Raw genomic sequence first — 24,408 nt, 5'->3', positions numbered from 1 at the left:
AGATAATCGTTTCTTCTCGTAATTTGTTTTACTAGGCAGCAAAGTAGTAGATTGAATGCCGCGGCTGATAGTTCATAGCCGAGCGTAGCAAAGCTAGGAATTCAGCCAAGGCAGGTACTGGCATTGAGGTATATTGTCATAGCAAATTAAAATGCTTATTTCTCATAACCACAAGACTTCCTACGTCCTCTAGCACGTTCAAACTTGGGTCCCTTTGACCTTTGGCTTAGTGTGAGAGTGAGGGAACACCTGGAGCTGGGCCGAAGTGTTTCACAGATTCCCTAGCGGTTCTACGCGCTTGCATTGAGACTATATTCTGTCCAAGTGGAGATCTGAAAGCAGTTGATCGAAAGTAATAACTTCACCACCTGCTTTCACAATTCTGGCACGAACTTTGCCGGATATGGCAAACTGAGGATCTCTAAAGCCCTGGGAATTGAGCCCTCTATTTTACAGACCGAGATACGTGCTGTTTACGTATGCGATCAGAAGTGTATTAAAATGAACCTCAATGTGGTGCATGTCTACATCACCATGGACATCCAGACCAGGCAGATATCCCTGGAATCGTACTGCCAGGGCCCCAGGGGTCTATGTTGACCTGGGAGTGCCGTAACACCATAAAGCAACTGGCCAGAGGCAATAAAGTGACTACTATGGGTAAAGGGCACTGTGGCGTTGAAAGGAACGAAAAAGCCAATGAACTTGCAAAAAGTGCATCAAGGTTAACACCCGTTGGGCCTGAACTTTTCTGTGGGCTAGGAAAAAACCAATACAAGGCAGCAATCCATTAATGGGAGTTGAATAACAGGATAACCCACTGGACAAACCCTCCTGGACCTACTCAGGCCAAGAAATTCGCGATGATTTCACCTAATTATGACAGAAAGCTCTTGCAGCTGTCACGAGCTGAGCTTCGGGTGATGGAGGGACTGTTGACCGGTCACTGTTGGTACAAACATCATTTGTACCGTATGGGAAAGTCAGCAGATGAGATTTGCAAACTCTGTGGATCAGAAGCAGAAACAGCTGAACACATGGTATGCAAGTGTCCTGAGCTGGCTGGCCTAAGAACCATTCATATAGGGAAGGCGGTTCTGGATAGCTGTTAGGTAACGGCCAAGGCCCCTTAGGAGGTTGTCAGTTCTATTAACGCCATTGACGACCTTCTTGGGTTTCCATGAGTGAGTAGCGTAGAGAACAAAAGATCTACATGGTCGCAGTTCCCGGAGGGCATACCAAGCTACAACGACCCCAGTTCTAATAATAATAATATTAACTGCATGAAAAGTTTTAATGGTTTTGGGTATGGTTTGACAGTTGAGAATGTCAAGCTGTGTTGACATTTAGGGGTCGATGTTAAGTCATTGGTTTATGCCGACCTCGATGGCGCCAAACTCTTGAAAGTATTCAAAGCCAATATGCAAGCCACTATGGAAGCCATACGGCCAGATTCATTGGGAAAAGTAGTGAAAAATAGGTTTGTTCGAATGGACTATGCAACTGGTAGCCACGGAAATCATATTTGGAGAATAAATGCATGTTTTATTATCTAAAGTTCCCAAGCTCTTGAAAAACACGCTTTACTAGTATGTATTACCACACACAGACTTTTGTGGCAATGAATCCACCATTATTTATGCAGCAGCTTCTTCAACTTCAATAGTTCCCTTACACATTTATGTTGAAAAAGCAAACTTTTTCGATTTTCATAAAAGCTATATGGCAACCCTTATTTATCAGTGATTATAATCAAATTCGAATTTAGTTTTGTATGCCATCTAGATCTTGTGTTCGTGAATTTGAAATGTCATATTGACAATTCCGACGGGTCGTTCAAAATAGTATATTGTGCAACAAGTGGGGAAAGTCCAACTTTTCTTGCGAGTGTGGAAGTTTATGGCACGAGCCTGAAAGGCGAGTGCCACAAACACACGAGCCAGAAAAGGACTTTCTCCACATGTTGCACACTATACTTTTCCTACAATTGCACGAATTTCAATAATTCAAGTAATGGACTTGATTCAAATCAAAATGGCCTTCGTTGACAGTATGTGCTAATTTATTGCGTTTCCATAGAAACGACTCGAAAGCCCAATTTCATTGGTCTACCAAGCGAGGTGTGGGCAAAGTGCCGTGAGAAATAATATTTCCCACAGCAAGAGCAATAGATAGTTTTGAAATTGAGTAAGCTATGAAGAATACACTACTTTTCATAGTAGTTGTAGGAAAAATAGTATACCTATAGGTACACCTCGGGAATGATTTTTATTTCCTAAATAACGTACTATTTATCTTTAATTCAAAACTGTACCATATAAAAAATAAAACAGCTTCTGATAGTTACCAAGCAATATAATCACATATCTTTGTCTTCAATCGAAGGATATACTAATTTCCTATATGCACATGTTTGTTAAATTATATCAAGACCACCAAACGTCGAAAACTGGTACTTTCACCGCGAAATCAACACAACTGAAATATCCCTATTGCATCATCTTCGTAACTTCCAATTTGAAGAGAAATGCTTCCTCATCAACTGAACATCTGGCACGATGTTAATTCGATAATTGCACGTTCTAACAACCATCTACTTCTCGTCTTCATCCCGGCGAAATTTGGAGGAATAATCACGTAGGGTATTAATCAAAAACCCATTTGGGATTTTTTTTCTCTTGCTGCGTCCGTGCGTTGCATCTGGGCTGAAATGGCGTGCACGTCATGTCAGGATGGACGGCATGCTAGGATTTATATAGCCGTCATTACGTTTCAAGGCGTTTGCCCTGGAGTTGTGGGTCAGACGCGGCAATTTTCTTGCATCGATTTAATCGCCGCTTCTATCGGGTTTTTGCTCTTCCTGACCCTTACGTTACGACTCTGCATCGGTTCGAAGGTAGCGATGAGGGGCAGCTGATGGTAAGGCGGATTGGTCAGTAAATATTTGTTTTTTTTCTGCTGCTGAATACTGTTCTGTTCTGTTCAGTAGTGTTCACGTTCATAAAATTGATGCGCAGCTTAAAGTTTCTATGAGAATTATCAGTAGAACTATTAGATCTACACCTTTACATTGGTTACCAGTGCTATCACATATAGTTCCACCTCATATTCGTTCACAAGGTGCATTCAAGAGATTTTGGGAAAAATTTCGTTCCCACCCGATCTTATTTCCAATTGTATCATACTTCCCATATACTAGAACTGCCAGTTTAAAATCACTTAAACCTTTATGGATTAATACTTTCCTTCAACCTAATGAAAGTGACTAGGAAATTGGGCGTTCGGAATGGAGTTCTTGTAATGTTTTCAATAAAGGTCTAATCGTTGATTCTTCAGAGAAAGTTCCAGGTTTCAATATCTCCAGGAGAATTTGTTGTATTTTAAATCGACTCGGGACTTGCAATAGTATTATCTTCAAATGGCATTTCATTTTGAGAGTGTGGAGTAGAAGAACCCATTAACCATTTGGTGAATACTTGTCCAATATATTAATTTCATGGTGGTTTTCAAGATATCCATTTAGTTTCAGATTCTTTTTAGAGTGGATCGTTAGCTTTAGATATATATAAAGGAAACCACGGGCGTAGCCAGGTTTCAGTTTCGGGGGGGGTTTTACATATTATAAAAAAAATCTTATGTTTTTCTTTTTAAATATATCAACTTCAAAAGAGCCAACCCATTCAGTCTATTTTCACTAGTTTTATTTTTCAAGTATGTTTTGAGAAGAAATAAGCATTTTCAAAATCATTTTTTGAAATTTAGTTTATTTCTTTACATCGATTCCTATAAATATATTTAGGAAAAAAATGCCGTCGTAGTATTTATACAACAGAGTACTCAAATTCAAATTTATGAGTAGAAAGTTTATATGCAAAAAACCGGTAAAAAATTATAGTTATCACGTTTTTTGCATTTTTTTCAATGTTTTATCATGAAATTTTGGTGGCAAACTTCAGATTCGAATTCTGCACCCCAGAAACAGAGATAATGAATCGAAGAAATTAAAACTATCCCATCAACTGAGTTTTAGCAGAGATAGATATAATACGCCAATTTTGAACTATCGTTTGAGCCAGGTTTTTCGGGCAAAAAACTTTATGGAAGGAAACGTCAGAAGATTAAATTTTTTTTGTATTTTTTTTTTGTTCTGTCAAAGAATTTTGGTGCTAAACCTCAGATTCGGATTCAGAACCCAAAAAAATTAAGGGTGTTTTTTTTAGAGCTATAGAACTTTAAATTGCAATAAAACAACGATGGATTATTCGATTGATATGAATTTTATTTATCCGTAAGATAATCTTGTGGCATTACATTTTAAATATGATTTATGGCATATGACCGACAAGGCTGGCTCGGATGTAGTCGAATCTGGACGTCCAATTTTCGATGACTTTTCCAACATTTGTGGCCGTATATCGGCAATAACACGGCGAATGTTGTCTTCCAAATGGCCAAGAGTTTGTGGCTTATCCGCATAGACCAATGACTTCACATAGCCCCACAGAAAGTAGTCTAGCGGTGTTAAATCACAAGATCTTGGAGGCCAATTGGTCCAAAACGTGAAATTAGGAGGTCACCAAACGTATCTTCCAATAAATCGATTGTGGCACGAGCTGTGTGACATGTTGCGCCGTCTTGTTGGAACCACAGCTCCTGGACATCATGGTTGTTCAATTCAGGATTGAAAGAGTTAATAATCATGGTTCTCTACCGATCACCATTGACAGTAACGTTCTCTCCATCATCGTTTTTGAAGAAGTACAGACTAATGATTCCACCAGCCCATAAAGCGCACCAAACAGTCAGTTTTTCTAGATTTAACGGTGTTTCGACATACACTTGAGGATTAGCTTCACTCCAAATGCGGCAGTTTTGTTTGTTGACGTAGTCATTCAACCAGAAGTGCGCTTCATCGCTAATGGACGTAGTGTGCGATACGTATTTCGCACAGAACCATTATTTTCGAAATAAAATTGCACTATTTTCAAGCATTTTTCAGGTATGTTTCTATTCATGATGAATTGCCAAACCGAACTGAGAATAAATCACTTAACAGCTGTTGAATCGGTCGCCATCTTGAACAGAAATGCCAACTTAAAGTTATATACCTCGAAAAAAAACACCCGTTACATACGAGCGAAAAAATCAAACTAACTCATTACTTTCCTTTGAGGGGCACATGTGAGCACAAATTGACTGGATTACGTAGAGGTAATTTAATTCAAATTTCACATTACAAATTAATTGAACTGAGAGTGATAATTTCATTCACTTTTTACAAATTCCATTAAAAAATATTTTCGAGATTTTGAAAAAAGAATAAGTTTTTTTGACATCTTCAACATTTCGGGGGGGGTTTGAACCCCCAAAACCCCCCCCCTGGCTACGCCCGTGAAGGAAACTATTAGATTTATTACTTCTTTCTGGTTGTTTCCTTTTTTGATTTAAGATTTAATTATAATAAATATGTCGAAAACTTTTGATGAAGAGGAAGGGGATTTTTTTTTTGGATGAAGAGGAAGTGTTTCAATATAAATGTTGTATCGTGTATTTAAATTGTTTGTATTTCCCGGGGTTTTCTTAGGCGCATATGTTGTTAGTGCGCAAGTTATGTGTGGTCTGGGAGATTTCCGTCTTGATCAATTCAATTCTCGTATGAAGATAGAACGCATATGTTCAGTGATATTAATTTTCATATTTCTTTCAATAAAGAATTTAAGCAGTTCCACCGCAATTTATTACTACGTACACAACAGTTGGCGACGAGGATCTACGAATCTACGGTAAATAACAACGGACAATACAGAGAATACCACCGACACGTATAAGAATCATCAATTACGTTCAAACAAGATGTCTGCTCCTACACATTCAATACATACAGTGTTTTCAATCGAAACATACGATGTTTCAAAGAAATTCGACCGTTGGTTAATGCGCTTGGAAAGTGCCTTCGAAGTTTTCCTGGTTCCTAATGAGAAAAAGGCTGCATACTTATTACATTACATGGGACCTGATGCCTACGATGTTCTCTGCGACAAAGTATCACCTGAAAATCCAAATAATATGGAATACAATGACCTAATTAAGGAAATGAAACAACATTACAATCCTGAACCATTAGAAATTGCAGAAAACTTTCGATTCTTACAAAGGAAACAGAATGAAGGGGAAAGTGTTCAACAATACTTAACTACTTTGCAACGTTTAGCTACGACCTGCAAATTTGGTGATTATCTTAAGAAAGCATTGAGAAATCAATTCGTGTTTGGCCTGAGAACACAAAATATTCAAAGTCGTTTGTTGGAAATGAAGGACCTGACTATAGAGAGGGCTCTAGAAGTAGCTATCAGTATGGAAACATCAGCAAGAGATGCGGCACAACTACACAGAAGCAATGTGGCAAGTGCAAGTGTAAACAGTGTTAAGTGTGAAAAAGGCAATAATGACCGATTTTCATCTAAAAGGGCTTTTGCAAAGTCTTCATCAAATAATTCCAAAAATGTTAATTTTAAAAATTATTGTTACAGGTGCGGATCTCCCACACATTTTGCAAATAAATGCAAGCACATTACCACTATTTGCTCCAAATGCAAGGTCAAGGGTCATCTGGGAAAGGTTTGTTTCAAAAGTAAAAATACAGAAAGTACAAATCAAATTGAAGAACTATTTTCTATTGAATCCGAACATATCGATTACAGGGAAAAATTTATGGTCAAAATTAAAATTGAAGGTAAAATTTTAATTTTTGAAGTAGACAGTGGAGCTGCTGTAAGTATAATGAGTTATTCTATGTTCAAAAATTTCTTTCCTACTTTACAAATTAAAAAAACTGATTTAAAACTAGTCACTTACTGCAAGAAAGTGTTAGATGTTGTGGGCTATTCAAGGGTGGGTTGCATTTATGAAACTGAAACTCACATTTTGAATTTATACATTGTTAATACCGATCGAAAACCTATTTTAGGCCGTGAGTGGATACGTCAATTGAACATTAAATTACAAAATATTAATCAAATTTCCGTTATGAATACACCTGAAAATATTTTACAAAAATACCCAATAGTTTTGGAAAAATCAATGGGTAAAATTCTTAATATTCAAGCTCGTCTTAAATTGAAAAATAATGCAACACCTGTTTTCATCAGAGCTAGAAAGATTCCATTCGCTTTACAATCCAAAGTGGAAGAAGAATTGTTGAATTTAGAAAAGGAAGGAATTTTAGTAAAAGTCATGCGTTCTGAGTGGGCTACACCCATTGTACCGGTTGTAAAAGCTAATGGGAAAATTCGCATTTGTGGTGATTTCAAAATAACCTTAAATCCAAACCTCATTATAGATGAGTATCCTCTACCTTCCATCGAAAATTTATTTTCCACTATGGCTGGGGGAGATAAGTTCACGAAATTAGATTTACAACAGGCCTATTTACAATTAGAAGTACATCCGGATGATCAAAAATTTTTAACATTAAGTACACCTAAAGGACTTTTTCAATGTACTCGATTAATGTATGGGGTTGCTAGTGCGCCTGCTATTTGGCAACGCCTGATAGAAAATTTGCTGAAAGATATACCCGGTGTCTCAGTATTTTTAGATGACATCAAGATAACAGCCCCTGATGATAATACACATTTCGAGAGACTGGAAAAAGTTTTATGCAGACTTTCAGATCATAATATAAGAATTAATTACGAAAAATGCGAATTTATGAAAGATAAAATAGAATATTGCGGCTATGTTATAGATAGGTCGGGCATACATAAAGCGAAAAAGAAAATGGATGCAATCCAAAACGCAAAAATACCTACTAATAAAACTGAAGTCAGGGCTTTTACAGGTTTAATCAATTATTACGGAAGATTTTTAGAAAATCTTAGTTCAAAATTATACCCTATATACAATTTATTAAAAGAAGGTGTAGATTTCAAATGGGACATTAAATGCCAAAGAGCATTCGATACTGTCAAGAAAGAAATTAGTTCCGATCGAGTATTGGCTCATTTCGATCCTCAGTTAACATTAATTTTGGCTACTGATGCCAGTCCCTATGCGGTTGGCGCAGTACTTTCACATGTTTATCCAGATGGTACTGAAAGACCTATTCAATTCGCTTCACAAGTTTTATCGACAGTTCAACAAAAATATTCACAAATTGATAAAGAAGCATATAGCATTATTTTTGGTGTCAAGAAATTCTTTTATTACCTTTATGGTAGACGTTTCACCCTGTATACAGATCATAAGCCTCTTATCCAAATTTTTTCACCATCAAAACATCTTCCAACTTTGTCTACCACAAGAATGCAACATTATGCATTATTTTTGCAAACATTTCAGTACGATATTAAATACAAAAATTCAAAAGAACATTCAAATGCGGACGCTATGTCCAGATTACCTACAAACTCGAAGCAAATTAATATGTACGATGAATCTGATGCATTTGAAATATATCAAATACAAAATTTACCTGTCACTTTCGAAGAATTACGAATTGAGTCTTCGAAAGAGCGCAGTTTTTCCAAATTAATAAAATCTTTACGCCTAGGTAAACAAGTATCCAAAAAGGATCGCTTCAATGTCGAACAATCTGAGTTTTCCTTACAGCAAGGCTGCTTGTTCCGTGGACAAACAGTTGTTATACCACAATCTTTACGTCCAAAAATTTTGAATGAGCTTCACTCAACACATTCTGGTATAATTAAGACGAAACAATTGGCTAGAGGTTACTGTTGGTGGCCTGGAATATCAGTCGATATTGAAAATAAAATTAAAAACTGTTCTGAATGTAATAAATTTAAAAATAATCCCGCTAAATTTCCATTTCATCCATGGGAAAAGACAAGTAAACCATTCGAAAGAGTACATATTGACTTTGCCGGACCTTTCATGAATCGTTACTTTTTTATTTTAGTTGATTCATATACTCGTTGGCCGGAAATACATGTTGTCAAAAATATGACAGTTCATACTACAATACCTCTACTTCGAAAAATTTTCAGTACTTTTGGTCTACCAGCTGTCTTAGTTAGCGATAATGGACCCACTTTTACGTCCTTTGAATTCAAGAATTTTTTGAGAGAGAATGGAATTTTTCACAAGTTCTCACCTCCATATCATCCTGCTACAAATGGATTAGCAGAACGATATGTTCAGTCTTTCAAGGGTGTTTTAAAAACTCTGGGACAAAATGAGAGAGACATCGAATTGAATTTGTCTAAATTTCTTATTAATTACCGAAAAATGCCTCACACCATTACCGGAGTGAGTCCTTCTTATCTTATGTTTGGTAGGGATATTCGAACAAGACTTGATTTAATTTTGCCTCCAAAAAAATACGAACTAAATATTTCTAAAAATACTGATTTTAGAGTTTTCAGAGAGGGGGAAAGAGTCATGGTTAGGGAATACCTGGGGTTCGATAAATGGCAGTTTGGTACTGTGAGAAAGAAGTTGGGAAGTTTAATTTATTTGATCGAATTGGATGATTCTCGAGTTTGGAAGCGCCATGTCGATCAAATGCGTTCCATTGGTGAGGACACACCTTTGAAAATTAGCAACACACCATCTAACACATTTATTGAGCTTCCTACGATATTGCCTTCAGCGAAAAATAATGACAATGATTATGTTGCTGAAAAGCAAAATACTTTGGACGGAAATGTTGTCCAAAATAAAGAAATTAAACCAGATGGTGTACCACTAAAACCAGAAATTCCAGATGACGCTTGTACCCTAAGGAGATCTACACGATTGCGTAAAGCACCCTCACGATTGGGAATTGAAAATTGTACTTAACTCCTACAGAGGGAGGAATGTTGTATCGTGTATTTAAATTGTTTGTATTTCCCGGGGTTTTCTTAGGCGCATATGTTGTTAGTGCGCAAGTTATGTGTGGTCTGGGAGATTTCCGTCTTGATCAATTCAATTCTCGTATGAAGATAGAACGCATATGTTCAGTGATATTAATTTTCATATTTCTTTCAATAAAGAATTTAAGCAGTTCCACCGCAATTTATTACTACGTACACAACAATAAATATGTCAACTTATTCTGTAAACAAATACACAAACCAATCACTGTATCTATACGGGGTGACATAGTTTTTGCTGAGATTTTTATCTGTACTCTTGTCATGCGCTGAAATTTATGATGCTCCATTGACATTTCCCCTGCTAACACTGACATTTCATCTACACATGCTTTATTGTTCGAAGTAAATAATTTTTTGAATTGCTTTCTCTCAAAAGAATATATGTTAATACTGATTATTCGGGTTATGTTCTCAATAATGTAATGTCATATAGGGCGAGTCGAAAATGTGTACCGAGCTTTCTGGAGGTGATAGTACATTAAAAAATAAATATAGTTTGATGCATGAAATTATGGCGCAAAATGCATTTTGAGGGAGATATATACAAACTTCCAAAGTGGATAAAATTTAAAAAAAATCTCCTTGTAACTTCTAAACGGTGAATGCAACCAGATTGAAATTTCGTGCATGAATGTATGTTGTTAAAATACATTTTTTTTATTACACTTCTACATTTCTGATTTTGTTATAAAGGGTGTTCTTGGAGGGTGAGTCATGGTTTCTTTGGGACGTAGAAGATCAAGTCTCCTCATACTTGTAGGTTGTAGGATACAATTGATAGGACAGGTGTCCACAGTGGATCGTATTCAAGACTGGGTCGAACATAGGTCGAATATAGAATACTGCAAATATGAGGTTATCAACGTCTGAAAATCTTCTAGGGTAGGTGAATAATTCTAAAATCTTGATCACTGTAAATATTGAAATCGCCAGCAAAAAAAAAGCCGATTCAATTGAATAAGGAAGATCCAATGTAAATAATTATAAATAGGAGTACCAATTCATTAGGACAAATTATCAAGTCCAACTATCTTGGTTCGCAAGATACCAACAAGAAAAACCTAATCGAAAAAGTTGGAGCAAACGTAATAAAGACATCGAGAATATCGGGAAAGACATCATTTGAAATAACAAAATATATGTGAAAAGGCACTAAAGTTAGAATATAGATACAAGACCTGTGTACCTATTTCACATGTACCTATTCTCACATATACATCTGAAACCAGAGCCGAAAACAGCTGATGAGAAGTGCCGAAACGAAAACACTAACGAACAATAAGGGGGGTAACACTGAGGGGCCAGATAAGGAGCAGCCGAATAAGAGAAGGAACTACAGATGAACGATGTGGTCAGGTGGATGAGATCGAGAAAAAGAAAATTGGGGGATTACGTCATTGAATGGACGTTAGCAGAATTGCAAAGAGGACCAAAGATCATGCACCACAGAGGAAAAGACCTCTAGGTCGCCCGCCCAAGAGGTGGTATGACAGTTGGACGTCGGGATTCACAAAGACCGACAGCAGAAATAACAGAACTAGTCCTAACTAAAGTAGACAAAGAAGAAGAGAGGACCTATTATGGAACCATGCGAGACGCCACTCATCACGTCTCAGAAAGTCACCATTATTTATACCCCAGTTTCAATTGGAGTATTTTGATGATATATCTTGTGAACGCTCAAAGATACCCAACACCCTCAACATTTCAAGATGCGAAAAACGCTGTGAAGGGTTTGATATTGTACAAAGTGATGATTGAGCATGCGTCAAATGACGCATCTGGCTTCACGAGATGAACAAGCAGCGTATCAAGATAGATTGAAACGTTAAGATCAATAAAAGTATCTGAGCAGTATTGGCATCTTCAATAAAGAAATAGAGGTTATAAAAAACCTCAAAAACTCGAAAGGTCAAGAACAGAGCACCAGATTCCCCATCACGACGTCCCACTGACACGATTGTCCGAAACCTGGAGATGGTCGAAAGCGAGAACGAAACACCTCCAGCCTTCTCGATCTAGATATTCCTGACGCTCAATGTCATCAGGATCGCGCCACCTGTACGGCCCCTAATCGTAACTATCCCGGCGTCCAACTGTTCGCGGGGAGAACGTAGAATGGCGATTTGCATTATCTGATGAAGCCTACCGCACACCGGACGCGTACCGGCTACCCGTGTACCACCTCGGGAGTAGCATTTAGGTAATCTGATGCAGCCACCGGACTCATCTGCGACTCAATGAATAAGAATGATGGGGTCATCCGTCTTTGAGCGAAATTATTCATAAACGCTATCGGGCTCGTTTAGGCGCAGTCTTGTGGGATAGGGGGTAACTCATGAACTGACAGATTCGGAAAATATACAGGGTGTTCCAAAAAAAGTGTAAATGACAAAACATGTTTTTCTTATGGACCTCCCTGTTTTTTATTGAATTTTTTCATTGCAAGGAATGAATGAACCTAATTTTTTTCGAAGTTTCATAAGCTTAAAACATGACGTTTTTGAAATATTTCCATTTTTCATAAATTGGAGGGTCTTTGGAAAATCCTTATAATTTATTTCCAGAATGCAATATTCGCAAACATTCGTGTCTGGCATTTTCTTTTTTTTTTTTTAATGACTTATATAGATTATATAGGTACGAAATGATGGCAGAAGAAAGTGAGATTTTTAGTAACAACTAAAAACTTCTTGTTACAGCTTGGAGCGTTCAAAAATTTGAAAATATTTGCTCTTCCTACTGTTGCCATCAATGCACAATGTTGCCGGTATGCCATTCTGTTTGTAATAAAAATTTGTTGTTTTCTTTTCATTCTTTCCAAATTGTGTTAGTTTGGTAGGTTCTATATGCTACTAAAAAGTCAACATTCAATACTCCCCAATACAAAAATAATAATAATAATAATGTTTATTCAACATAGATAAACATGGTGAAATTACATAGGTTTTTAATTCTAAAAACGTTCTACAGACACTTTTTTCAGTAGAATCCATTGGTGTAATCATTTGTTTTTTATTGAAATTAGTTTTGAAGTTATAATACAAACATGTGTTCTGTTTAATGTGAACCATATAAATTTCTCGAACAAATTAAATCGCTTGATTTTTCTTCATTCAAAAATATGTGACATGATATATAAATTTCTCATCAAACTATTAAAATCATCAAAAGTTTCAGTTTCACGTGGAAAATGAACCAAGAACTTATCTTTGATTACCTGTGATCTTCAGTGGCCACCAAGGTCTTCGAATTTAACACCGTTAGATTTTTCCTTTGGTCACATACAAAGAACAACAATTATCAATTTGAAAATCTTGAAGAAAAAATAACGTTATTAATTCCGGAGTCCTTGGTGGCACCAAATTATAATTATCTGGACTTCACAGATTATCAAAGATAGATACCTGGTTGATTTGTAGTGTGAAACTCGAACTTTTGATGTTTTTTATAGTTTGAAAAGAAATTTATATCATGTTGTATATTTTTGAAAAATTGATTGATTTAATTTATTATAGAATTTTATATGGTTTGCATTTAAAAGAACACGAGTTTCTATTATAATTTCAAAACTAATTGCAATAATAAATAAATGATTACACCAAACGATTCTACTGAAAAAAGTGCCTATAGAAAGTTTTGTTTCATGTTGATAACACCAATAATAAAGAATATATGAGATCTTATCATTTCACGTCTTTTTTCTAATTTTCTCTTATAGTTGGAAAACAGTTGAATTTATGAGGTTGCGGTTTTCACCAAATTAATTTTCTCAAAAATCGAGCCTTTAAATATGACTTGCATTTTTTTCAAGTTCAAGGGGATTCTGATATTCTCTCGATAAACAACGAATTTGGTACTCAGTCCCGATACCTTAATATCGAATATTGATTTTGTAAGACCAATATTTCCGGAGAACTAACAAAATTATTACATGATCATACGTCGCGTCGTGAAGTTTCAGAGAAACGAATTTTATTCGATTTTGGTTTATATTATCCAATAACGAACCTTTGAAATTTGTCCAAGGAAAAAACTTTTCAAAAATTTTTCTCAGAAATTAAAGAAGCAAGGAAATTCGGTACGAAATTATTTGAAATATTGATGCTCCTACTTGGGAAGATGATCCTTGATTTTCGAAGGGAAAACTGAAGGAAACGAAACTTCACAAATTCGTTTTTTCGCAAATTAACACAAAATCGTGATATTGGTGATACTGAATACAATATTTTTTACCGAGAGGTTCTAGCTGTAGTTGTTTTTTCAATAATCCGAAAGAAATTCAGCAAAAATAAACTAATATACAACCTAGATAGTGTTCAGAAACGGAGTCACCGGCGTCCATCAACTCGACAAGTCTACTCCCAAGCAGTTGTCTCCAAACCATTATCTCCCAACGTAGCCAAATGGAATATCCATATTAAGTTACAACTTAATAACAACTAGTCCGAAATGATGAATTGCGGCCTGTATGCCGATTTCTCGGACTTAATGAATAAATTTCAACTGGAAATCGACCAACGCCACCTTGACTGGCACCCGTTGCTATCTTGTTTTCGTCATCGGGGTGACTCTCATATTGATGCGGTAGCTGATCTGTCTGGATGGACAATGGGATCTTTTGTGTTTTGAAAATTGGACTTTTTGGTAGAAAAGCCTGAAGATATCGATCGTTCATTGTTGGAATGAAGGGCTGCAACATAAACTCAATCTCGACAATTTCCTGTCCTTCAAGCCTCGTCAGATAGAGCTCAGTGATTACCTCAAGAAGCGTTGGTTCAGATAGAATAGTTTTTCCAATCAAAAATAGTTTTATTGTCATTTCAATCCCTAGAACCCTCCACCTCGAAATAAATAACATTCCTCATATGGACCTCTTAGAATTCCTTGAAAAATTGTTGAATTATCTCCTAATTTATTTCTATAAATATCCGAATTTCCAATATTGAGTGAAATATTCATCATATTTATATAATTTAATCTGACACAAAGGAAAGTTCTATCTAAATATCTAAAAGGCAATTCAAACCATGAAATATACTAACTGCAACATACAGAAGAAGCTGTTTAAATTTCAAATTTTTTTTTGTTAAACAGATAGTATAACAAGGGGTAAACAAATAAAATTTGGAGAAAACAACGGATAGTTCACAGTTTCTTTAATAAATTTGTTAATAATGTGTTTGTCCACTGCGATTTTCTATACACTCCCCAACATGTCTCAGCATTGATGCAATAAGATGGTCTATTTCTTCTTGAGGGATTCTATCCCAAGCTACCTGTATTTCATGTCTCAGAGCCGCCAAAATTCGTGGAGGCTGGGGTAAATTTCCAAGGCTTCTACACATGATGTCCCAAATATGCTCTATGGGCGAAAGATCGGGGGATCTGGGCTACCATGGCAAAAGATTCACATGGGTCGCTTCGAAAAAGTTTGAACTAACTATAGCAACATGAAGTCGGGCATTATCTTGCTGAAATATTGGATTCTCGAGCCGTTTAAGGTAAGGAAAAACATATGGCTTCAGTATTCCTTGAAGTTAACGCAGTTACCTCGAATAAAGACTGAAGGTGACCTATTTGCATGTGCAATAGCACCCCATACCATAACGCCTACTGTCCGGTGTACATGATGCTCAACATCAAACTGAGGTTCACGTATTTCTCTCTTACGTCGTCTAACCCTTCATCGGTCATCATGTGCATCCGAGGAGAATCAAGATTTATCAGAAAAGACGACCTGATGCCATTCCTACATTCCAATGTAGATGTTCTCTGTCCCGCTGTAATCGTTGCCGGTGATGGTCAACCGTAAGAGGTAACACAAGATGGGGTCGATAATGCTGCAGTCCAAAAGACCTTATCCGGCGGTAAACCGTTCTGACAGTTACAGGATGGCCTTGTTCTCCTAACCACCCTTCAGCCAAAAATCGAGTTGTCGCAAATCGGTTTCTAATGGCCAGAAGTCTTAGACGTCGATCTTGAACTTCATTTGTGCCCCTTCGACGTCCGGTGCCTACTCTTCTGCGATTTTGGGAATAATCAAACCCCGCTAGACAACATTTCATAACAGTAGTTGGCTTTCTATTCGTACGGTTAGCGTTTTCTCGAAATGACAACCCCGCCTTCCGTACACCAATAATTATACCTCTTTCAAATTCACTTAGCTGTCGATCAACTCCGCGTACACGTGCTTTAGGCATTTAAACAACAACTAAACATCAAATTTGGATCCCCTTGAACAGCTGGTTCGTTGTAAAATTTAAAAAAAAACTTGCAAAAAACGACTACAAATTCAAGTAACAAAAATTGTTTTCATGAAAAAAACTTCATGATTTTTTTCTCCAAATTCATTCATTTACTCCTTGCGTTACTATCTGTGTTTCACCAAAAAAAAATTTCGATTCAAGTATTGAATATTGTGATTTGATTAACAAAATGGAATTTATTTTAAGAAATAAGAAGTTTTTATAATTGAAAACAGACGAAAAAACTGGAACATGCCTAACTTTCAGTTTTTTATTTCAATTCAAATCGAAATATTCTGTTTCCTCTTCTGAATAGCGATTCTTATGTAACAATCCGACGTGGTTCATATTCACCTCTCAGACCAAAACCTTTCGCCTGCTCCCTGTATCCTACACTAGATCGAACTAAACAGTACACCAACAAGCAACTACGCGAGAACAAAAGACGATGTAAAGGAGAAATAAAAACGATGTTGATTTGGCATTTAATTACGTTACGTTATGTTAATTAACATCAACAATTTCAACAATACTCACCCACGCTTCGACCGACGATATTCTCAATTTTCAATGGTAATGAGAAATGCAAATAGAGAAAGAGGCACATCGAAGACAACGGAGAAATGGATCTATAAATAATAAACGTCCCACGCTGCGATATTTCAGCTAATTGACTGTACAGGAGAGAGAATCAATAAGTGCACGTGTGGGGCTCGAATTTGAACTTCTACCGCCATTAAAACCGATAGCGATGAATCATAGGCCGCAGGGATGGCTCGAGGAGTTCCCCAAGGTTCGATATTCGGTCAGATAACGTTGGAATACGCCGGAATTGGGCGTTTATATCGATTTGTAATCGGTGCGCGAGCTTGGAGTTTGATTCTATGAATTCTCCTTCAAGTCTTTTCTGAACAGATCGCTCTATCATTTCTACATGTTGCCTGTAATTTTCAAATTTTGAGGCAGCAATATAAGGCCATTTGAAAAGTCCCCGGTCTGATGGACAGATGGCGGTGTTAGTATTAAAACCATATGATTTTTAGTTAGTCCTTCAAACTATACGTGTCAATCTTTGACAGCAGTCAGACCATTACTTTGTGAGATATTGCGTTTTGAGTGTAGCAACTCTTGTTCTTCGAAAAAAGTTGAAAAAAAAGGATTTTCGAAGGAAAAAAAATACAGTTGAAGCAAAATCCTGGCTTGATGAAGAGTTTCCGGGGTCTGCACCAGGAAAACCAACCATCATTGATTGGTATGCTAAGTTTTAACTTGGTGAAATGAGCACCGAAGACGGTGAACGCAGAGAAGAGGCAGTCAGCGACGAAAAAATCAAAAAATTTCATAAAATAATTTCGAATTACCGTAAAGTGAAGTCGATCGATATAGCAGACATTCTGAAGATATCATCTGAACGTGTACATCATATCATTCACGAATATTTGCACATGAGAAAGCTGTGTGCAAAATGGGTGCCGCGCGAGCTTACAATCGATCAAAAGCAACAACGTGTTAATGATTCTGAGCAGTGTTTGAAGCTGTTCAAGTACAATAAACCTGAATTTTGCGTCGAAATGTGACAATGGATGAAACATGGCTCCATCATTCCACTCCGGAGTCCAATCGACAGTCATCTGAGTGGACTGCACACGATGAACCGAATCCAAAGCGAGGAAAAACACAACAGTCAGCTGGCAAGGTTATGGCATCAACAGTAATTATTATATAGCGTTATTGGATCGTTTGAAGGATAAAAACTTTTGAAAAACGGCCGCATTTGAAAAAAAAATGCTGTTTTATCAAGACAATGCGCCGTGTCACAAATCAATGAAAACAATGGCAAAACTGCGTGAATTTTGCTTCGAATTGCTTCTGCATCCACCGTATTCGCCAGATCTGGCCCCCAGCGACTTTTTCCTGTTCTCAGACCTCAAAATAATGCTCGCTGGAAAGAAATTTAGCGCAAATGAAGAAGTAATCGCCGAAACTGAGGCCTATTTTGAACCGAAAGACAAATCGTACTACAAAAATGGTATTGAAAAGTTGGAAGATCGCTTTAATCGCTGTATCGCCCTCGAAGGCAATTATGTTGAATAATAAAATCGAATTTTGCCAAAAAAATGTGTTTTACTATGGGCACTTTTCAACATTTTGTATGTCTGATTATTTCAAAACTACAGACTTTTATTCTCCATCAAATCTGCAGCTTTCAAATTAACAGGAATAAATAATTACAACCCATTTATATAAATATATAAAGTTCTGTGGTTACCAAGTGCGCAATGAAGAACAAGAGCTCGTCAGATTTGGATTTCATCGGTGCTTTTCTCGATCTTTATTGATGACGACTGTACTGAAAATGTGAAATATTTGCTAATAGGAATTTTAAATTTCCTTGTTAAAAATAAAAAATGCTGGTTTTTAATCAGAATTGGAACAATTCAGCTCGGCCTTCATACATAAATCCTGTAACAGCGTAAATAAATTTGAGAAAAAATTCAGGTAAGACAATTAACTCCTACCAACGAGATAAGGTATCATTTAAATCTTGAAAAATCGTATTGATTATCCATAAAATTCCATGAAAGGTCATTTCGAATTAATGATCACGTAAATGCCATATATAATTATGTTAATCTTGAAGAACAATTCCCCTCAAAAATACCACCAGTGAAAATAAACCATTTCAATCTTGAACAAGAAATTAATGTTGAATAACTTAATCCCTAATGAATGGTAGCTAACCGAAATTGGACCTAATCAGTGGCGGCTCGTTTCCATCGCTTAATGATATTGAAAAACGAAGCATGTTCGAATTGATAATTCTCACTTTGATTTCTTCGGTAGCTAATTTAGCTCAAATCCCTCAGAGTAATAGTATACGTATAGCGTATAATGGTTTATTTATTTCTATATCTCATTTATTAATATATTCCGAGAAAAATGTAATTATAAATATTTTCATATAACACAGTTCATATAAACCATAAACGTCACAATTCAAGAATGAGAGACTCATTTTAGAAGAATACATAAGGAACCAGGGTAAAAAATATTAGATGAAGACTGAAGATTCAGAGTAGGTGGTACCGATAAGGGGATGAAGTGGCTGAAAAAAAAGGAGAAAAGCAGGGGGTAGATAATAGACCAAATAAACTTGTAAAGTAGATAGATAAAGCGTTGAAAATTTTGCTAATTGGTTAATTTTGTTTCGACTATTTTTAACGTCCGTTAGTTATTATGTACATTATTCAAATAAAATTGTTATTTTTCATTTATTTTAGACACAGGAGTGAGAATGGTCCTTAAAGCGGATAACCCCTTTTTCAGATATCAGTCAAACTTCAGTTCTCATTTATTTCCCCTCTGGCGTTCCTGCGATGACCAACTACTTGAGCTTGAGCCAAGTAGCGTGGATATCAAGCCAAGCCGTGAATCCCTAACCAAACTTTGTATGGTGTATGAAGTGGAACATTCACTTAATCTTTTTTCGAAGCATTTGCTGCAATTTCGTGAAAGTTGCCGTACAGTGTTGCTCTCTACTTATTTAATTATGAATATTTTATGAAAATATAGGTACTTTGACTGCTTTGTACAAGGTACGTATCATCAATTTTTTTTTCGCGAAAAACTGAAAGTTACCAACATTTTCTTTTTTCTTCATTTGCAAATTGAAAATATTTACTTTCTGCAATGTAGATTATTGTTTGAGGATATTATGTAAAAACCCCTTAAAAATCTGTGATTTGTGAGAAGAAATATCTATAATTTCATTTTGAATTGAGCAGCCACGTGGTGGTGTTCCCTTTTAAGGTATTCAATTGACTACATTATTGTGAAAAAAGAATACATAATGTTACGTATGAAAAAATTGAGAAATAACAATTTGAAATTTTTCATATTAGGACAATTGTACAGGGTGGGCAAATAAGCGAGGTAAGCGGCTATATCTCAGGAACCACTCATCGTAGACACTTGCGGTAAAAAATTTTACCACTAAAGTAAATAAAAGAAAACACTGGAAATTATTTTGAAGTTCATACCTCCACCGCTAGGGGGCGTAATAGCTATCGTCGAGTAGAAAAATGCATTTAACTCGAAAAATTTTCATATTAAGTTGGAAAAAAAATATCATCACTGTAAACCTTGGAAAATTCTCAATCTGTTTGAATTGTCACTTTCGATTTTGCGACATCAAATAAGGGTGGGGGAAAGATAGAAATCTGACTGATTGAAATGTCTGTAACTTCAGTTTGGCTCAACATTTTTGAGCAAATTAGATCTTATTTGAGAGACAACATCTCGTTGATTAAGGAAAAAATATACTCATGATGAATTTGATTCAGCTGCTTCCGATAGGGAGCGCTGAGTCAGAAGTTCATTGTTTTGTTCATTTTTCTCTGAAATTTCAAATGTAATGATAGGATTTTCTTAACAGAAACAAAAATTTCATTGAATTTGCATGAAAAAACCTGAAGGTCGCAAAGCGATAATTTCAGGCGTTCTGAAGTTATGGCCGAAAGAAGATATTCTTCAACTGATGCACGGCGAAAAACCAAATTGTGTCTTCAAGTTCTAACAGAAATAGAAATCCCATCAAATTTGTATGAAAAAACCAAAAGGTCGCAAAGCGATAGCTTCAGGCGTTCTGGAGTTATGGCCGAAAGAAGACACAATTTAGTTTTTCAGTGCATCAGTTGAAGAATATCTTTTTTCGTCCATAACTAGAGAACCCCTGAAGCTATCGCTTTGCGACCTTTTGGTTTTTTCATACAAATTTGATGGGATTTCTGTTTCTGTTAGAACTTGAAGACTCAATTTGGTTTTTCGCAGTGCATCAGTTGAAGAATATCTTCTTTCGGCCATAACTTCAGAACGCCTGAAATTATCGCTTTGCGACCTTCAGGTTTTTTTCATGCAAATTCAATGAAATTTTTGTTTCTGTTAAGAAAATCCTATCATTACATTTGAAATTTCAGAGAAAAATGAACAAAACAATGAACTTCTGACTCAGCGCTCCCTATCGGAAGCAGCTGAATCAAATTCATCATGAGTATATTTTTTCCTTAATTAACAAGATGTTGTCTCTCAAATAAGATCTAATTTGCTCAAAAATGTTGAGCCAAACTGAAGTTACAGACATTTCAATCAGTCAGATTTCTATCTTTCCTCCACCCTTATTTGATGTCGCAAAATCGAAAGTGACAATTCAAACAGATAGAGCATTCTCCAAGGTTTACAGTGATGATATTTTTTTTCCAACTTAATATGAAAATTTTTCGAGTAAAATGCATTTTTCTACTCGACGATAGCTATTACGCCCCCTAGCGGTGGAGGTATGAACTTCAAAACAATTTTCAGTGTTTTCTTTTGTTTACTTTAGTGGTAAAATTTTTTACCGCAAGTCTCTACGATGAGTGGATCCTGAGATATAGCCGCTTACCTCGCTTATTTGCCCACCCTGTACATTTATAACGGGCACCCTGTATATAAGAGGCAGATCATTCGGGAATGATGATTAGGTGAATATTTCAGTGAAAAATATTTCTGATCAAATTCGTAGTACTATTACTTCTGGAATTCGGTAATGGACTTCTACCAAACTACTATGTTTCTTCAACTTTTTGTTGTTTTTCTTTGAATAAGATCTGAACCATAGGAAAAATATCTTTAATATTTTGCGTCATTTATTTGAGGCCTTTGGAAATACATGAAAATATACGGGGTGATATATTTAAAAGAACATCCATTTGTTTTGATTTTTGCGAACACGCTGAAGTTGAACTGGAGAAGGTCTTTCACACAATTCTCCAAGCCTGTCCATCGAGATGTCAAAAAAAACTTATATTTTTCCGTTATTTGAAATTTTGTTTCTTTATGTCAGATAATCACTCAAATATTCATATCGAATTTCAGCGCTCAAGAGTTAATGATTGCACATCATTCTTTTTCTATTTTTTTCAAATAACAGATGTAGTTCCTACAAAAAGTAAATATCTCACATTGACATAATATATGGTTACTTTTTGCCGACAAATGAAAAGACTGATACTTTGAATGGAGCAAGACATTTCTTCTACCAGCTACCTACTGGCAACTTATCGTTCAAAAAAATCTATTCAAAAAAGCATTGATGTTCGATTTTGAATCCCTGTTTAATAAAAATCTCAATTCTCTCACTTGAGGTTCCGTCTTCAATTAACAGCTATGAACCAGAATGAGCCGCTACTGTCATAATGGAAAAAAACCTGACACATCAATCTGGACACCTATAATCCGGTGAAACTGACCAGCAAATCTACGAAATTCGAGAATCGTGAACCAGAAGTGGGTTAGACTTCCCGATAATCTACTCGAAACGATATAATTTCCTTCTAGCTCGGCCAAAAATATTCGTGATGCCAATTAGTGGAGTGTTTTGATCAATTTCGATTCATTATTGATTGGGTAATATATGGCCGAAATATTTCCAGCTATAATCGAATTTTCGAGAGGCCAGCTTTCGAAAAATGGGTTGCCCATTCAAACGATAGCTTGTTGTTTGGTGAATTGAGGATGTTGCAAGAAAACGCGCAACTTCTTGTTCTACCTTGGACGTGAAATCGGTTCTCTCAACGTCCGTTTCTTTATTGCTCTATTGGCGATGAGTTTATTGCTACTGGAAACGTTGAAAAAAGATTTAAAAACAGACGAAGGGTGTATAATATCTATAATTATATTCTTATAACCTAACAGTTTCTCAGGTGTTTAAATTTGTTGTTCATGTATTTTTTTAATAGTCGATAAGCAATAGTTTTCAAGGTGTTTATTATCGCATTTATTCGAAAGGAAACGACTAAAAAAAATTTTTTCCTGTATATCCAATTAGAAATAACTGATCAATATAAACTGCCCAACAGCGCATGGCCAATAAGTATTGAGAAGAAAAAAGAAACTGTTGAATGTATATTACCTCTACAAGACTAAGCTAAAAAGGCTTCATTTCTCATCCCAATAAACATAATATCATATAAATAATTCAGACTAGTAGAAAGCCAAATATTGAGAATCCCAAATATTTCGCATTTACGTATAAGCAAAGAACAAAAGAGATGAAATTTTTTGAATCGAACGAAAATTGCAAAATTTTAAGCAGTATGTTCTTTCTTAAAAATAATATAATTCGGACTAGTAGAACACAAAATATTGAGATCCCATATTTCACATGTGCATATAAGAAAAGGTAAATTATTCGTCTAGTGAGTAGATCTCAGAACTCTTTCGAGCTAGAAAAAAATTGAGGGCACATTTTGGGGCTCGATTTTTATGAGAATTATTTTGGTCAAAACCGCAACCTCATCATTTCAACTGTTCTCAAACTATAAGGGAAAATTGGAAAATGGCGTGAAATAAAAAATTCTCATAACTTATTTATTATTGGTGCTAGTAACATGAACCATCCTACTGGCACTTTTTCTGGTAGAATCCATTGGTGTTACATCATATTTTTTATTGCTATAAGTTTTAGGTCATGATACAAACTTGTGTATTTTTAAATTTTTTTTCAAAGTTTGTATTATAACTTCAAAACTTATGGCCAACCAAACCAAAGGAGGTTTCTCCTTGTAATTTTCTAATCCCAAGGAAGGTTCTTCTTGTGATTTTTCAATACCAAGGGAAGTTTCTGTTGTTCCAAATCAAGTGAAATGCTTTGGAAAAATGAACAACGATATAAGAGTAAATTAACTTGAATTTAAAATTCTTTCCCGGGTTTCTAACCAAGAAATCATAAAAAAAAATTATTATATTCATCATAATATGAATCTTAGAAGGAATTTTGTTGGAGTTATCTGTCACCAAAGAATTTTAACAAACCTAAAATATGTTTCTACAAGATGAATGACTCTAAAAATACTACTGTTTCAAAATTAACTAATTCTTCCTGGTGATATTATTACTTGTTACATGCAAATATTAAGGCCAATACAATTTTCGCCGATAAATTGAATTTTAAATTAAATTGAATTAAGCTAGTAATGGCTAAAATCTAAAACAACGTACGTATCTTTTGAAGTCTCTTTTCTCTAGATACGAGCTCCCTTAGCCGCTTCATCGGCTACCAATCACGCACTATGAATTGCGTCTTTGCAAATTCTAGTATAGCGTAACATGAATTGAAGCGTGCAAAATCGTTGCAACCAAATAAACAAACCAAGTATAATGTTGTGGAACAATTCGTAAACGCCTTTTACGCTATCGAATATTCCAAAAGAAAAAAAATTTTTTCACATTACTACTAAAGCTTG

At 35.8% G+C, this 24,408-nt stretch overlaps 2 protein-coding genes across 2 annotated transcripts in view; both read left to right on the top strand.

The window, feature by feature from the left end:
- The window catches only part of LOC123673508 (dendritic arbor reduction protein 1-like), a 475,514-nt gene that overhangs the window by 344,641 nt on the left and 106,465 nt on the right, over nt 1-24,408 (top strand). The gene's annotated exons all lie outside the window — the stretch shown is intronic.
- On the top strand, nt 6,424-10,006 carry LOC123673506 (uncharacterized protein K02A2.6-like). Its single transcript, XM_045608024.1, has 2 exons — nt 6,424-6,539; nt 6,608-10,006. Exons 1-2 carry the CDS (start codon nt 6,446-6,448, stop codon nt 9,799-9,801), a joined length of 3,288 nt encoding a protein of 1,095 aa, XP_045463980.1. The 5' UTR covers nt 6,424-6,445; the 3' UTR covers nt 9,802-10,006.

This window comes from Harmonia axyridis, chromosome 2, assembly GCF_914767665.1.
Source record: "Harmonia axyridis chromosome 2, icHarAxyr1.1, whole genome shotgun sequence".
NCBI lineage: Eukaryota > Metazoa > Arthropoda > Insecta > Coleoptera > Coccinellidae > Harmonia > Harmonia axyridis.
Note: the sequence above shows the minus strand (reverse complement) of the source record. Positions and strands in the feature narration are given on the sequence as shown.